Source organism: Esox lucius, chromosome 21 (genome assembly GCF_011004845.1).
Source record: "Esox lucius isolate fEsoLuc1 chromosome 21, fEsoLuc1.pri, whole genome shotgun sequence".
NCBI lineage: Eukaryota > Metazoa > Chordata > Actinopteri > Esociformes > Esocidae > Esox > Esox lucius.
In genome coordinates, this window is record NC_047589.1 from 24,764,927 (window position 1) to 24,782,300 (window position 17,374).

At 46.3% G+C, this 17,374-nt stretch overlaps 1 protein-coding gene across 4 annotated transcripts; it reads left to right on the forward strand.

The window, feature by feature from the left end:
• The first annotated feature begins 504 nt into the window (after window positions 1-504).
• Window positions 505-16,125, forward strand: ppp1r16a (protein phosphatase 1, regulatory subunit 16A). 4 transcript variants are annotated; one of them, XM_010885852.4, is made up of 11 exons: window positions 505-694; window positions 6,384-7,532; window positions 8,347-8,417; window positions 9,137-9,282; window positions 10,486-10,589; window positions 11,355-11,479; window positions 12,012-12,137; window positions 12,394-12,469; window positions 12,957-13,086; window positions 13,204-13,366; window positions 13,551-16,125. In XM_010885852.4, the coding sequence occupies exons 2-11, from the start codon at window positions 7,280-7,282 to the stop codon at window positions 14,061-14,063; spliced, it is 1,707 nt and encodes a 568-aa protein (XP_010884154.2). In that variant the 5' UTR covers window positions 505-694; window positions 6,384-7,279; the 3' UTR covers window positions 14,064-16,125. The 4 variants fall into 4 exon arrangements, with proteins under 4 accessions (XP_010884154.2, XP_019897544.2, XP_034145318.1 ...); XM_020041985.2 differs by having other exon boundaries at window positions 505-629; XM_034289427.1 differs by lacking the exon at window positions 505-694 and adding an exon at window positions 937-957.
• Window positions 16,126-17,374: the final 1,249 nt, after the last annotated feature.

The window sequence follows — 17,374 nt, forward strand, 5'->3', positions numbered from 1 at the left end:
CTCTTTTCTCGGTTGTATTATTATGCCCATGCTATAGTCTCTGATTGATACATTATCCTTTTACTACTGTAAAATATAACATACCTACCCTTATGTCAATAACTTACATAACCATTTAAATCAAATAGCAGACACGTGTATCCAGAGGAACGTAACAATTTTGAGGTTCATACAATGTAATGCTTTTTCACACTGCTGTCCTGTGGAGTTCAGAACCCACAGCCCTGGCTTTGTAAGCACCACATTCTACACAGGGCTATGCATGCCTTATTTCTCTGATAGTCTTTAAAACTTTGTTTTATTTTGGTGGGCCACATTTTGCAGTATAATCCAGGGGAGTCATTTTCTGCTCTTGGTTACAATTTACATATCCAAATGTTTGGTAGACAGACAAATAGACATTTGTATTCTGTGAAGCACTAGATTACAGCAGGCTAACTGTACTATGAAGCCTGTCCCATAATGAACAGGGCACTCCGTTTTTTGGATGTCTAGGGGTTTCGGCTGAGTAATGTCGCCCTCCAGCGGGTATCCCTTTCGATGACAGCTCAGCGGTTGTTATGGAGAAGCATTCCCCCCGAGGGCTGTCGACGTTTGGGACAGAAGGCAGCTGATAGGTTTCAGACGAGGTGAGAAGAGAACACGGATACGAGCCCCCGCTACTGTCATGTCAGTCATTGAATGGACTCCGCCGGTAAGCAACGACACGGCAACACGCCTTGTTTTTCACCTTTTAATAAAGTTCTAATTTGACAGTTGAACTACGCAAAGCAAACTTTTACTCGGCTGGTTGAGGATAGGAAATAAGTGAGCTGTGTTATTACCGATAGCTACGGTAAAGCGTTAGCTTGCTAGTCCGAGTTCGCTTGCGAGTAGAGTTCAGTAATCCACGCATTAGAAAATGTAAATGACAGGTTTCTGCCTCGGAGGGTGATTAGCAAATGTTATGCGTTTGATGTGAGTAGGTTTATTAGATTGATGAAATACTCATATTGCTAAACAAGCAATTCACTTTAGGGAGTTTCAGAATTATAACTATTAACGTTAACATACGTGACAATTCATACTGTGTCTAATGTGGATTGTGCACCTTGCTAGTGAAACCAAACTAGGCAGCAATACTAGCTAACATTTATAGCGTACCTGTAAAGTGTTAGCATACCACCTGTAGATTGCTTGTATGATACAAAATGTTGTTCATATGATTATTTCTTCTGGCCGTCAAGTTGTGGTTAATGCATCACCAATCATACATGACAAGTTATTTGTGTTTTAGTGTAGTTATGATGATTACTGTCTTCTCCGACTTTGTGTCTGAGCAGAATTTGGCGGGGGGGTCTAGTGGTGCTCCCCCAGAAATAGTTTTTTCCTGGAGTTCAAATTCCAGAATATTTCCTTTTGTAGGGATATGCTTTACAACTTAATTGTTGAATTTGGAAGGTGAAGAACTCATTGTTACCCTGAACATTGTTAACATTTGGTTTTTGTCAACTATAATATGGACCTTGGCCTAACTTTTGAAAATATTTAGTGTGTGGATGTGTTTTTTTCTTTTTACATTGTAAGAGACAACATGCAAACCTATTACAGGCCTTATAAGGTACTCAAAAGCAACTGTAATTCAATGCCAAATCAGACATGCCCTTGTTCATGGTTCTCCTCAGATGTGAAATTATATAGGCTACAATGACTGTTTTCAACTCTCAAATCTGCCTCTTTTCCCTTGGCTTTGCATAAGTTAGAACACTTATTTGTTTTCATTAAGAATCAGTCTGTTGAAAGAGCGGAAGCAGGTCACATTTCTTATTGTCCTTAAGGGAGATCTAGTGGAGGAGAGGGAGAGGTAGAGGTTACAGCTGGAACTTAAGTAACACGGTCACAATGCTGCATTAACATTTTCTATGTTATCTCAAATTCTGGAGATTAACACAATAATAGTCAAGGCCATGTTGCGACACAGCACATGCAGATCTACGTAAACCTATGCTTTTGCTTAGGCTTTGGTTGAGTTATTAGAACCTCGCCAACTCTTTCGAAGGAGGTCAAATGCCTCTCTGAGGTCTTTTATGTTAACAGCACTTTTTGACACATGGGAAAGGAAGCCTAGCCTAATTAAACTACTCATTCAACCATACAGTAAATACACTATCTCACATTTTCTCTGCGTCAGTAAATGCAGGCCTAGCTCCAGGGGGACAATGTTCAGTTATAAAAAGAGCTAGATAGTATAGCCTTTACCACGATCACTGTCATTGGTAAAGCTCTGTTCATTGGATGGTAAATTCAGCAATATTATGTGGCACAAATACATTTGTTACTTAACCTTCTCTGATTTGTTGCCTACTGAACAGACCCCTGTAAAATAGTCCCTTTGTTTTTTCATATTATATTTTTAACGAAGTAATTTCAAAGAGGCTCTTATCCAAAGTGGTTTACAGTTTTGAAATCCTACCTTTGTTATAGTGCGTTAATGTATTTGTAATACCTGTGAATTATTTTTCTGAATATCATTTAAGTAAGGCCTCTTCTTCTTTTTTTTTGTCTTTTAGGCCAGAAATAAAAAGAAATTCTTATGCCTAACTTTACAGATGGAAGATGGTTGGAAAAGATTTACCACATTTAGTCTTAGTTTTCAATTGAAACAGTTGAATGTATTCCTATGAAGTTAGTGTTTAGGTGCAGTCGGTAATGGCTAACCACAGCCTTCTCTCATTTTGTGCTTACTGAACAAAATCCATCTAAATAGTTGCTTTCGGTCTGTCTCCGCCTCATCCTTCTCCTTCCTCTTTATCTCCATCATTCTTTCCCTCAGATCCTCTCCCCTTGGTTTCCTTCCACTCTGCCCTCCACCTCATGACGCTCTTCCTCCGACGCTTCCCCTATAGCCTCATAATGCCCAGCGGTTGGGGCAACATAGTTAAAAGCCCAGTCCGGTCCACACATGACTGGATTTATGAAGCACACTCAAATCGTCCTGCTCTCCCGTTACACACTCACTTAGTCACACACACTCTTTCCTGTCCCTCCGCTTTGTGCTTTAATTGCACACTAAACCATTTTTAAGCTGGGAGGGAGAAAGGCCTTTAGGAATATTGAACAGGAGATTAGGCCACTGGGCAGCAGTTCAAGTGGCGGGATCATTCCAGAACAACATTGATTCAGCATTGTTAGCCTGTAGCAGCTGCTCGCTGTGGCCCCAGTGGAAGTTGGGTCTGTGTGGCCCTGTGAGGGCCAAGTCTAGCGCAATAATCAGTTCTGCATGTTTGGAGCAAAAAACTACTAAATAGCTCCAAAATATGACTTGAGAAACCTCATTTAGGTTCTTTTAAAATTCAATAGGATGTTGGATTTGAGAAATATCCCCTTTTGTTAGTTCATTTTTTTGGTAATTCCGTGTTCCATGTTCTTAGTTCCTTAAGATTATGTTTTCCATTTACCTCTTTACTGCATCTAGGCCTACACCAAAACACACATGAATGTGAGAGCCAGTCATTGAGTGTCCAGCCACAGTCGGCCTTCCTTGTCCGCGCCGTGCTGTGTCAATGACTCATTGACGCCGTGACTCTCTCATGTAAACAGTTCCAAATATACCACGACCAAACCCAAAATACACTGATACATTAAGATCCCCGATGAGCGTTCTGGGCCTCCCAGGAGCCTGCAGACCGGCCGCGGAGGGCTAATGCGTAACGTTCCCTCCTGCTTTAGGTGACTGGGTACGGTTAGTGGGACGTGAACTGTTCAGCGTGTCTACCCCGTGACTAGCCCATTCAAATGACAAACTAATCGTCCTGCTGCCAGAATAGTTTGTTTTACTGTCTTGAAATATGCTTGCTGAGAGAGCAGAGTGGGACCCTCCCAGTCCACAAGTAAATTATCTTCGATTTCTTCTTCCCTCCTGCTATTGACTCTATTTACAGCCAAACGCGCACACATACCGTCTTGCAGGTAGTCATTTCTCTGGAGCGGGATTAGGGCGCGGTTGACATGCAGATAGCCTTGAGCGAGACTGCACTCTGGAGAGTCAGTTTGGGTGGATGGCTGGTTCTGGGTGGCTGCTGGTTGGGGTCGGAGAAGGGCTGGGTAGAAACAAGTCTGTGTGCTCTGCATGTTCTCCAGAGTGGCTGTTAATGTGCTGAACCTGACAGCCCTACAGGGCCCTCATTGTCTTCTCTTATGCACACACACATTGTGACTTGGAGTTTTGTGTTTAAGTTACTGCAGTGCAGCCGTTAATATTAAGGATTCTAGCTCAAATAGTTTTTCCCGTGCCCTCCATTTCTTGGTGTGTGCCTGCATTTTTCAACTCCGTTACATGCAGTCCTTTTATAAAAGTTCTGCTCGGAGTCTTGGGTCTGTTTGTGCTGGGTGAAAGGTCAGTTTCGGTTCTATACTAGCTTGCTGACTGGCTGTCACTTGGTTTGCCTTGTGCTGCGTTTCATATGCAACAGAGCTCCAGTGACGTCCTTCGTCCCTAAAAGCTCACCCGTCTCTAGCTCATCCATCTTCTGTCAGCCTCAACCCCGGTGCTTATGCAAAGGACGAAAGTTCAGGAGCCTACGTCTTTCCTGTTCCCAGACAGAGGGCCCGAGATGATATCTGGGAATGTTTATGAGGGTCAGATAGACTATTAGAATGACAGCTGAGCCATCAGACCGTTGTGACGTCCCAGAAATATGAGCGTCGCCTCTTATCGGTGGACGGGCCCAGGCCTATAGACTAACCAAATCACTTTTTCTAAGTGTGAATAGCCAATGTGCACAACTTAAGAGGTGTCTAGTTAACTGAGAGACAGAACAGGAAAAGGAAGCTTGAGGTTTTCCGATTGCAACCTACACAGATGTGGGACTGAGCTTGATCATGTAGGTCTTGAAGGCTGGGTGCATACTGAATACTGAATCACTTTGTGACTTTCAGCGGGCATGTACCACGACGATGGGCACCACTGGTTTTATAACCCGTGATCTGTTATTCAGAGGGGGGGAAAAAAGAGATGCGCACTGCTTAGCGACCTCTGTCTCGCTTGATGAAACAAGGAGAAGTATGTGTAAGTTCTGCATACGCCGCAACTGGCGTGGGGTGTTGAATGTGACTCTTCGGTTACACTTACAGTTGAAATTGTTTCGTTTGTTTTTCTGCTCGTATACTGAAGTTCCCGAAAGGATTATGGCGTGTCTTCATTCTTCTTCCCCGGTCTCCTACACTGTCTCATTAATGACTCTTCTCTCTCTCTGTGTTGTCTGTGGCTACTTATGGCTCACAGTTTAAAAAAACGTTTCTCTGGTGTGTGTGGACGCTACCTGGCAACAGCCATTGTGATTTTGTTTGTATGTAGCCTGTGTATCATAAGCAGCACTCGGTCTGTTGGTCTGTGTCTTCTGGATCGGTTTGGGTTTTGTTTAAGGAAGAGGAAACCAAGAGGAAAGCTGTCCTCTGGGGTGGTTGGCCCAGAAAGGCATGCACGTTGCTGTAGCTGAACGCCAGCTTGCTGTGGATTTTGTCTTTTTCTTCCTCTGTGCCTGACAAGTGCCACTTGCTTTATTGGTGGGTTGAGCTAACATCCTGACTAAATCCAAGGAAATCCTTACATTGTGGTCTGGGCACGGACAAAGGAAAGGTCACCCTAAATATAGTTTTTTAAGCTATAGTATCGTATGTTCCACAAAGCCAGTCAGTTAGATTTGTAGTAACGTCCTTGTGCGTGGTTATCCTACCTCGCTAGTGTCTCCATAGGCACATACTGCAGGCCTCACAGCAAAGGGACCCATGCCTGCCAGGTATTTGTGACACCTGTCGTCTGTTGTCCGTACTGCTCGGTCTTTGGCATGTTGTGACTCCTGGCCCTGGTCCCCTCTGTTTGGCCAGTGTGGCGGCGGTCTCGGTTCGCCACTGGAGCATGCTCACTCCCTCCCTCCCCATCTCGCAGAGCACGCCTGGTTGACCTTCCTCTCTGCGCCTCACGTGCCGGGCTGAATAATGGATGAGTTGCCCGGGAGGAGATTGGTGGGTGAGGTGATGAACGGGCCCTAATGGGGCCATGGCTTTGGTGACAGCCCAGATGGGACACCGCTAGCCTAGCATTTAGCGCCCAAATAAGTGTCCGGTACTAAAACAGTGCTAATCACACACCCCCCCTCCCCGGCCCATTGCCGTCACGCTAACCAACCACAGGGCTGGCAGTGTCGGAGCCGACGGGCCAGCGCTCCGGGCAGGCAGGTTGTGTCAATCATTAATGAAAGGCGTCCCGTGTCTGGTTTCATCAGGGGAGACCAGTGAGAGTGGAGGGACGTGTTGGAGAAGTAGGGGTTAAACCTACAGGCTGGGGACTGTTTGTGTGCGCTACGCTAACAGGGCTCTCTGTCTAACTCTATCTCCGTTTGCAGGTGTTGTCGGAGGGCGTAGAACGCTCTGTGTCCTAAGAAGCACAGTGGATGCCTGACTTCCTGGTTCCTGAAGCCCCGCTGCACTGGCCTATCACAGGGCTGGAATATTCTGACAAGGGATCCAATCCTGATGCAGCCACCCACCTCTGACAAACCCCTGCCCTTACATATACTGTTTACTATACTCTGTACTCTTTACTATACTTTTAGTAAATACCTCCTTATTAGTCAAGTTACTTTGTTGGTAGACGTGGCAGTTTTCTCTTGTGTACCTTTAACAATGTGAGGCCTTTTGTGCCCTGGTTCCCCTTGGTCCCCGGGTCAAGCTCGCCTCAAGATTTGCAGAACTGTTCTATCCAGCTTTTTCTCAGTATGGACTCAGTGTATACTCCTGGCCGAGGACCTCTATGTTCAAGTAACCATTGATGATTGTTTATAGGAAGGAACACGGATATAATATGGATTTGAGGGCGGGAACATTGTTCAGCATCATCTGGATGGTTCGGTTCTGGACATCCAGCTTCATGTCCGGAGGGAGATGTTCCATAAAGATCTAGAATATGAACCCATCGGTTCTCTGATGATTCGCCTCTGCTGTGGCTCTTGATTTTCAACACACAAGGAGGTAACTTGTAGACCCACGACAGAGACGTCGTCACTTAAAAAGACTACCAGCTTGGACCCTATTTTCACCATGGAGGAGATGTCCTGCACCTGGTTCCATTCAGAAAAACAACACTTTACTGTTTGACCTTGGACCCCGACAGCTTTGACCGTTCCTCACTTTCTACTTCTAAAACACCAACCCAGATCAGATAGGAGCAGGGGGAACACCACAGCAGGAGGTGGAAGGGGGGGGGGTGTAGGGAGTCCTGGGCTCTGGGCGGCGGCGTGGCATGGCGGAGCACAGCGAGCTGCTCGGCGAGATGGCCACGGTCGTACGTCTGACCGCCACTGAGCGCCTGAAGCATGCCCAGAAGCGACGGGCCCAGCAGTTGAAGGGTTGGGCCCAAATGGAGAAGGACACGGCCCGCGGCGCCGGCAAGGCTGGCCAGAAGGGCGACAAGACAAAAGGACGGGCGCGCAGAGTGGTCTTCCCCAACAACATCACCCTGCTGGAGGCCGCGGCCCGGAACGACCTGGAGGAGGGTGAGTCGTTCCTGGTCCCGGTAGAACCTTGTAAAGATCCACCAAAGTAGTAGTTCCCCCCCGCATTGGGAGAAACCTTTGGGGCCCGGGGTTCTGTGTTGCTTCAGAACCCAAACAGAGCTAAAGGGTGAAAAGGTTTAGGACGATATTTTGAATCTGGTCTCCTCTGGGTTTTAAATGGTCCAACAAGTATGAGGGGGAACGTTCTTCAAGAACATGAGCAGAACTTGTCTATTAAATATGTTGTTCTATAGTACTGCAGCAGGCACATCCGGTCTCAGTCTACAGCGTCCACGAGACGTGCTTCCAGTGGGTGTCGAGCGTGCTCGTGTTGAAGAAGAATTGTTGTCAGAGAATACATTTAGAAATGTTGTACTGGTATTAGTCATCGTGTCTAGACGTTCCACCTGAAGTCATGTTTTTCCCGATTTAGATTATTAAAATATTTATTCATTAAAAGAAGATGGAAAAACTGTCATGCCACCCAGAGGCTGCCTATAGATAGAGAACACTCACTGTTACTTTGCAACGGCAGCTGTTTTTCAAGAGCTGTGAGGCATGAATTCAGTTACACCGCTCTATAAACACCCAGTTACAGAGGAAATGATTCATACATATTTTATTTGAGACTTGCCATAAGCTTATCAGGCCCGGCTTTTGCTTTCAATGCTGTTATTGTTAGCACACACGATTAAGGGTAATTATAGTGGTCACTCTTAACCCTCATTTCTCCGAGCTTTGCCAGGGCAGAGGTTATCTGCTCTCTGTGCCGTAGTGAGTCATGGGGAATTATGTTGTGACTGTGTTTCTGCAGTGAGGGAGCTGCTGAACACTGGTGTCAATCCAGATCTGTACAACGAGGATGGACTGACTGCCCTGCACCAGGTATACACACACACACACACACACCCGTGCTACTGGTAGACCCAGAACCTACTTGTTGGTCTGCCTGTGTGTGTAGGAAGCTGTGGGTGGTGACCTTTATGAAGAGATCCGTGTGTTTTTGTTTGGCGTGTTCCCCTTTTCCCAACAACACAGTGGTGCATCACAGAGTCCGCCCTCCCCAACTGTCTGGGAATGTAAGCAGGGCCCTTCCAGGCTGGAGGCCAGTTACGTGTCTGGCATTAGAAACAATATGAACACTCTCGGGTGTAGACAAACTGTGACTTCAGATGGACACAACACAGACAAACAGCGCTGACTGTATGCTGCGACCACACACACACACACACACACACACACACATGCATAGATGCGTGGAACCAGAGAGCACAGTGCTCCCTTTATAGGTATTAAAATTATTTATTCTCTCTGGAAAAGGTGTGTTTACTGAGCAATGGGCTTCGTGGCACAGACTCATGTAAATACAGTGTACACTGCATTTGAATTAGTGACATGGGGCCCTGAAGCAGTGCGTTTTGTGTGTGTGTCGTATTTATTGCTGTGTGTGTGGTTGTCGTATTTATTGGTGCATGTTTATTGGTGTGTGTCATATATTGCTGTTTGTGTGTGTGTGTGTGTGTGTGTGTCGTATTTACTGGTGTGTTTGTGTGGCTGTGTGTGGTGTGCGTGCGTGCGTGTCCGTGTGTGTGCTCATCCTGCAGTGCTGCATTGATGATTTCGTGGAGGTAGTCCGGTGTCTGCTGGACGCGGGCGCCAGTGTGAATGCCTGCGACAGTGAGCTGTGGACGCCCCTCCACGCTGCCGCCACCTGTGGCCACACCGGCCTGGTGCAGATCCTGGTTCAGTCGTGAGTCGTGCTCCGAACACCGCCGGTGCACCGCGCCGTCTCGCTGCTGTCACTCGTGTAGAACCGCGCACGAGCCGCAGTGTTCTGGTCCAACGTCGTCCCGGTTGTAATCTCGCTTCACGGGTGTCCGCCGGCTAGGAGCGGTCCTCCCCTCCTCGTGGGCTTGATTCGTCAGGTTGATTCGGGCTTCCTGGCCCCCTGTTTGTCAGTGTACTACTAGACCAAGGGTTTAATCGCTGTCTGACCGCTGTCTTCTTGATTTGAACGAAACATTCAGTACATCTCAAGAGTTATTGGCACATAGGATGAAATACATTCACTTTACCTGTTGTCACCTGTTGTCCAAATGTAAGCACCTACAAGGTAATATGAGACCAACAATCTACGGGGAGTGTTGGGTTATTAACCAGCAGGTCCAGTATGCTGGTTTGTATATGGTTCTGTGGTTTCTATTTTCAGTTTGTATTTTCAAAACAACGGTTGAGCGAAATTAACCTCCAACCCTGTCGTTTCGGATGATCTGCCGGTTGCATTTTGGGCATTACGTCAGGGGTTTGAAAATACAAACCAGAAATACAAGCTGGTGTTGAACCCAGCCCACCGTGTCCTTCAGAAGTATTGGTGTGTGCGGCCGAAGGGCACTGTTCTCTTCTCACCAAGATCAGAAAAAAGGCTATGAAACAATGTTGTTGAGGTTCCCTTCAAAACATGGGAAATCTAACCTTTGAGATAAAATAGTTGAAAGATTAACTCGTAATCAATAAAAAAAAAAAATATCTCAAACATGTAAATTATTGGCACCCGAAAGGATAGGTGACCCACAAACCAAACTCCCTCATCAACATTGGAAAGGCATGACATTATGAACTCTGTCCAGTATCAGTAGGTTTTTGACCAAAAACCTTTGTGCATTTGTCACAGGTTTTTGATGAGGTTGTGCAAAGCAACAACCTCAATCAGTTATATTTTCCATAAAATAGTACATGGAAGTCTTATGATGGTGCAATCTGTGAAATATAACATTGAGCATTTCACCTCTTGAATTTGGTTGATTAATACGTTTTGGAGGTTTCCTACCAGTATAATAGGTGGTTTTTGGGTTTACCCAAATGTGGAGCAGCTGTGTGTTACAGGGGGCGTGTGACACTGGGGGAATGAATGTGAATGTTTGTGGTGCTACTGTCTTCTGTTCCTTTGGTGCAGTGGAGCAGACCTGCTGGCTGTCAACGCTGATGGCAACATGCCCTATGACCTTTGTGAGGACGAGGCCACGCTGGAGCTGCTAGAGATGGTCATGGCAGAGCAGGGTCAGTAGGCCTCCCCGAAAACCCAGCACCAACATGACATTTGAGTCAGGCTCTTGCTGTAACTTTTGTCTTTATTAACAGCTCTGTGACCTTAGCTACCTTTCCCTGCTCTGGACGGTTGCAATCCCCTCTATCACACTTTCTTAAAGGAGTTGAATGATGAAAACTGAATCAGACAATACTGCCTGGTGATTTTAGTCTGATTCCCTCTGATTTGCTTTTCTCCTGCTGGATGACATCTTAGTTATGAATACCTCTAAATACCTCAGTATGAGTACCTCTAAATACCTCAGTATGAGTACCCCAGTATAATACCTCCAAATACCTCAGTATGAACAACTTTACTTTACTAGATTTTGAAAACCAGCTGAAAATCTAAAATGTGTCATTCTGTAAACTACATTTCACATTGATCTGGCCAGTGCAGTGATTTGGTATACTCAAGAACACCAAATTTGGTATCTCACCCTGCCAATTTTGTGATGTCCAATTTGTGATTACGGCCCTGCCATTCCACAGCAGGCTTCCGGAGAGTCCAACATTAAAATGACTGGGAGATAGATGACTGTTGCTAGTATCTCCTTGCCCCATACCTTTTGGCTGTGGAGTTTCCTTGAAGAATTCTCGCTCCAGTAACATCGGTTTTCAAAATGGCTGCACTGGTTCTTCAGACTCTGCCCCCTGGTCAAACGTGGTCAGACCAACAATAGTCTGTGGAAATGTGGTCATGGGTGTTCTTCACTGACTTCCTATGTGCTTCTACAGGCATTACCCAGGATCGCATAGACGAGTGTCGTGGGGCCAAGGAGACGGAGATGCTGACTGACCTGCGAGTGCTCATCCAGAGTGGAACGGCCGTGAACGCTCAGGACGACAACGGGGCCACACTGGTAAGACGCCTGTACCACCGTCATCCCCCTTAATCTGTCACCTGGGTTACCAGGCGGCCATAAATTAACTGTCAGTAATGTAACGGCGGTTGGGTTAGGGTTGCTCACCTCTTCTCGGGGCTTCCTTTTGAAAAACACTGGCCTAACAAATAGCTCAACCTCTGCCCTTTCTGGGTCACGGAGGAGACGCAGGAGAGAGGAGTTAGGATGAACTTTTACCGAATGAAAACGTCCCGGTCTCTTCAGCTTTTACTCACACTGCAGGCCCTGATGCTGTACTTTGTTGTGATTGCTGTCATTATAATTTTTGAGGTCGTAATGACCAAATCAAATGTTGGTATTTGTGTTTGATCAGTATTTCCTATTAAATTAAAATGGAAACGGAGGAGAAAGTGACAGAGCATAACAACAATAAAAGAACCGGTATTCGAGACTGGTTAAACCGTCCAGTGTGAAGAAGGCTTTATCATCATATTTACACCTGGCTAGACAGGCGTCCTGTGTAGTGATCCGTCCTCGGTCCCTCTTCCAGCTGCACATCGCCTCTGCGAACGGCTACCTGTTGGTGGGGGAGCTGCTGCTGGAGCACCAGGCTGAGGTGGAGAAGAAGGACACGGACGGCTGGACGCCACTCCACGCCGCCTCCTGCTGGGGACAGGTCGGTTTTGCAGCACTCTGATATCGGGTTGCAGTAACAAACTAAGGCGCGCGGGTCAGATTTGGCTGACCCAATGTGTGTAGAATATCGGTTTTGGTCCAAAAATCCTTTTCAAAATCCTCTGGTCCTCAAGCCAAATGGTTTGCCCACCCCTGGGCTAAAAGGAAGTCAGTACCCCCTTTTATCCGCTGTCATTGTGTGCTGTTCTTGTCATGCTCATTTAAGCTAGGTTGAATGGCTCTGTTGGTTTTCTCAGGTCCAGATGGTGGAGCTGCTGGTGGCCCACGGAGCCAGTCTGAACACCAAGTCGGTCCTGGACGAGACGCCGCTGGGTAAGGAAACAACCGCACTTCAACACATGATTCTAGAACCATGTATCAGAGGAGATTTAAGCCCGTAGAACCATGTAGAACCATGTATCAGAGGAGAGTTAAGCCTGTGGAACCATGTAGAACCATGTAAGACCATGTATCAGAGGAGATTTAAGCCCGTAGAACCATGTAGGACCATGTATCAGAGGAGATTTAAGCCCGTAGGACCATGTATCAGAGGAGAGTTAAGCCCGTAGAACCATGTAGGACCATGTATCAGAGGAGATTTAAGCCCGTAGAACCATTTGGACCATGTATCAGAGGAGATTTAAGCCCGTAGAACCATGTAGGACCATGTATCAGAGGAGATTTAAGCCCGTAGAACCATGTAGGACCATGTATCAGAGGAGATTTAGCCTGTAGAACCATGTATCAGAGGAGATTTAAGCCTGTAGAACCATGTATCAGAGGAGATCGTCCTGACTGATGTGGTTTCTATCTGTGGCAGATGTTTGCGCGGATGAGGAGGTCAGAGCAAAGCTGATGGAGCTGAAGCACAAGCACGACGCCATAATGAAGAGCCAGGACCGCCACAAGGGCGCCCTACAGAGACGAGCGTCCAGCGCTGGCAGCCGAGGGTGAGGCTGGTCCCTAGCATGGCGAGCACAGAACCAGGGGTCCGGTAGGACGGCCGCTGTCAGCTCGGCCTGCGGCTGCCTCTGCTGACCTCCGTGCTTGTTTCCCTCTCCGAGCAGGAAGGTGGTCCGACGGGTGAGCGTCAACGAGCGGTCCAGCCTCTACCGGCGTGAGCACCACAAGGAGGCCATGGTGTGGCAGGAGAGAGGCCGGCAGGCGGAGGCGCAGGACGACGACGAGGACAGGCAGACGGACAACGAGCTCCACCTACAAGCCGCCATGGTGAGTGAGGCTGTGTTATACTCGTCAGCGCCATGGCACGGGGGGGGGGGGGGGGGGGGGGGGGGGGATGGGGGGGGGGCAACCAACCGGAGGACAGAGACTTGAGCTCAGGTATTTGGGTGTTAAAGGGGGGGGGGGGGATTTGTTGTATTGACTCTCTCCGCTGTCGCCCCGTCTCTCTCAGGCGGCGGGGGCCGTGTCCAGGGTGGAGGATGGCGAGGGATCGAGGACCAAGTTGGAGTCCAGCCTGGGGAACGGTGGGACGCCCCTGGCCCTGTCTGCATCCGTCCCCGGGGAGCAGTGGAGCGCGGGCCCGATGGACCGCAGCGCCTCCTACCAGCTGAGCCCAGCGTCAGGGTCTGCCGACGCGGAGGTTGGGGACAGCATGACCCGGGAGAAATCCCACCAGACTCTAGCGGACCTGAAACGCCAGCGGGCCGCGGCAAAGCTCAACAAGTACCCAGCCCCACCCCCACCTCTGCCCCCTCCCTCCGAGGAGGAGCCCCCGGCTCCCGCACCCCTGCAGGAGGCGACCCCCTCTCTGGCTGCCCAGGAGACCCCGAGCACAGAGGAGTTGACTCCCCCCAGCACAGTGTACTTTACCCCAGCCAGCGGGGACCCACCTCTGCTCAAACTACGAGCCCCGGAGGAGGACCCCTCCAACAACACCAAGGAGCCCTGCTGTCGACTCATGTAGATGCGCACACACACACACACACACACCACCGTTCCGGAGTGGGCGATGTGGAACACTCCAATGTGGCAAAACTACTTCCTGAGTTTGATTCATTAGAAGCTTATTATTTGGTTGCATTTTGCGCCATGTTTCATCAGTGACATGCCATTGAATATTTGGTCTACAGTATATTTTAGTAACCGTAGTTACAGTCCCTGCATGCTTTTTATTTAAACTCTGACTTTGAGAACAAGTGTAAAACAACGGTCTTGTATAAAATCTGTTAATCATTTCCTGTGGGCTTTTATCAATTGGGGGAACATGCGTCCTATGTCCTCTCTTCTCCGCAACCTGGAAACTGTAATTCCGGGGTTGAGGATTGTGTCCTTTCAATAGGTGTCCTGCCCTCCTCGATGGACACCATTCTTGAAGTCTGCCACACCCCTTTGGTAAAAAAGTTTAGAAACCATATGCTACTTATCGCCTTTCAGATATCTCGCACAACATTGTTTGTTTTTAACACTTTATTTTGGGGTCTGCCCCAGCTGTAATTTGCTTGATCCCGCGTGAGTGGAGAAGGGCCGTCTCGTACAAGCCCACTGTCATCCATGTTGCTTCTCCTGGACCCTCAAAATGTTTTTAAAAGGCGCCCCGAAGGGACAGTGAGGAGAGGATTCAGGAGGTCTGGACAAGGCCAATAGTCGAGGCCTTAAATCTACCAGCCTTTTCCAATGTTCTTTAGGAGAGTGACATGGTAAGACCAGTATATGGTAAATTTATATTGCTAAATGGCTATATATATAGCTCTGCTGACTGGACCTCAATGAGATCTTTTATGTGGCCACGTAGTGGATCATAAGAGACCAGTTGTGTTGTACTGGTCGGTACAGTCCCATTTATGTTTGCTTTGGGGCAGTTTGAGAGATTATGTTCTCACATATCAATCACATATATCAATATAACAATTACAGATTACTTGATTTATTAAGACCAGAATGGATTGTGACTGATTAGAAATGTTGTGTGATTGATGCAAAAGGGTACATGGTATTCATTTATTTATCTTATTTATTATGTTCCAGGCACACACTAGTCTGTCGGTTGACAAGGGTACATGTGTGGGAGGTTATTTTTGTTTGTTTTAATTTGCATCAGATTTACATTTGTGTACAGGTGCTATTTGGCCTGTGTTTTTCCTGATCAGCATTCCATATGACTCTAAAAAAGATTTTGTCTTATTATTTTGTAAATCAATTTAAATCAAGCCTACATTTTGATATGTAACTGAGCAATGAATATGTTTTTGATCATTGAGATCTGATTTAAATTAATATAATGGTGTTTACTTGCATTTCAATTTATATCATTCCTGTGCTCTCTGTGTAGGCAGCTGACTGATTTCAACCATTCCTTCAAAATTAACCATTCTTAACTTGAAACCGGAAGCTACATTGTTGTTGTCTTAATAAAATGAAGGAACAACATTAGAACGACTGGCAGAAAGTTTCTTGTCTTAACGTAGAAAACGTTTTTGGGCGAGGTTGTTGTTTATCATCATTGAGTGCCTTCAATAGGGTTTTTATATTAAAGATAGTTTGCATGGCTTTCATTGCTTGCACAGAGTTCCAGGTTGTGGATTTCTGATTCATATGGAGTATGAAACTAGCGGATGACCTTATTAAATGTATCATTAAAATGACTCCTTCCCCAGTGGACCTGGGTTCACAATTACTCATTTCCACGTCGCTGTGTGGACCATGATTTGTATCGCGCTTGTCTGTTTAGAAACGTCATGTTTTCATGGATGATTTTTGTATTGATGTATTTTATTTTTTAATCCGAAGTGGGTTTAGATTAGTTGTGTGGACACCGTCCTTTATTTGTATACCCGAGGAGCCGGGCTGATAGTCGGCTTCCTCTCTTAATATTCAGCATTGTACAATGTGTCCACCTGCCACAAATGTACCTTAAACCAATTAGGGGGACACTGGGAAGGAGAACCGTGCTGCTCTGGATTGATGTCAGTTGACTCTTGTGTACATGTATATGAAAGTGGTTTAGTAAATTAATGATTGATGGTTTACAGGTGCCTGGAGTTTCTTTTTCTTTCCTGTTCAGCTGATGTACACACTCAACCATTAGAGAGGGGCTGTCTCATTTCCATGATCAGGGAAGATGGAAGGACTGCTGTCAAAATTAACCGGTCAAATACTCACAAAGTAGCTAATTACACTGAAAAATAATAGTGTAGAGATTTTACAAAAATAAGCAGGAATGTAATTACCTCGTGTGGACAGAATAAGTGCTCATCAGTCTCATACCTTGACTGGGAGATGAAATGGCTTGTTGTAGATTCACTGCATGTTGTGTGGAATCTTCTGTCTTTGCAGATCATCGACCAGACAGTGGACTGATTGGCTTTAAATTGTATGTTTCTGTAACCCATCCTAGAGTCATGTGCACCAATAATCTTTCTTCTGTGGGCTACAGGAAGCTCTTGATTTTGACATAACATGTTACCGCATACCTGTGTGGTGAAAGCCAAATCAAATTTCATTTCTCATCTTTATGTAAGGCTGGATTCTCCGTAATGGTTACTCCGTAATGGTTTTCTAATAATCTGCTCTCATTTAGTGTGTCTGATTATAGTATGTGTTAGCCATTTGATGGGATGATAAGGTGCGTTACCTTTTCACAAGGAAACTGCATTTTTGTTTATTTGAAATGCCTAAATGGTTGCAAGGTGTACTCGCTTTAGTTTGGTATGTTAAATTGTTTCACCTTCAATTCTACACTATCGAGAGATAGAGATCATGTATCCATGTCGGAATATATTTCAATGTTGAGGGGTGTTTTTCCTCAAAACACTCCCCAGTAGCCCACTGTCTCTGTGTATTCCCCTCCACACACGTCTTCATACCATTTACAACCTAGAGCATTGGTAAATATTTTAGAATAAAGATATCATATCCAACACAAGTGGTTTTTTCCCCCTTATGTATTTTAGTGTATGTGCCTTAAGGCAGGGCTGCTCAACCCTGGTCCTGGAGATCCACCATCCCGTAGGTTTTCTCTCCAGGTATATGCAGTGTATGTATAGACATTTGCTTATATATATCTTAAAAAACACTACCCCCTAGTGGTGGATATGTGCAGTGACTTGGAATAGATCATCTGTTATCTAAACACACACATAGTTTTTTCTGTCCATGTGCGTATCTGTAAAAAACCTCAATAACTGTTACCCTAAAAGTCCTGAACCTAATCCTGGTAGCAAGCCCATTTCCAAGCCCAGACCTGCATAACAGCACTGGTTATAGCAGTGCAGTTGT

Excerpts from the sequence above, each read along its gene's own strand:
- ppp1r16a (XM_010885852.4), top strand. The coding sequence starts at position 7,280 with ATGGCGGAGCACAGCGAGCTGCTCGGCGAGATGGCCACGGTCGTACGT. Across the intron at positions 8,418-9,136 it reads GACTGACTGCCCTGCACCAG|TGCTGCATTGATGATTTCGT; the intron begins GTATACACACAC and ends CTCATCCTGCAG. Across the intron at positions 13,087-13,203 it reads TCCAGCGCTGGCAGCCGAGG|GAAGGTGGTCCGACGGGTGA; the intron begins GTGAGGCTGGTC and ends CTCTCCGAGCAG.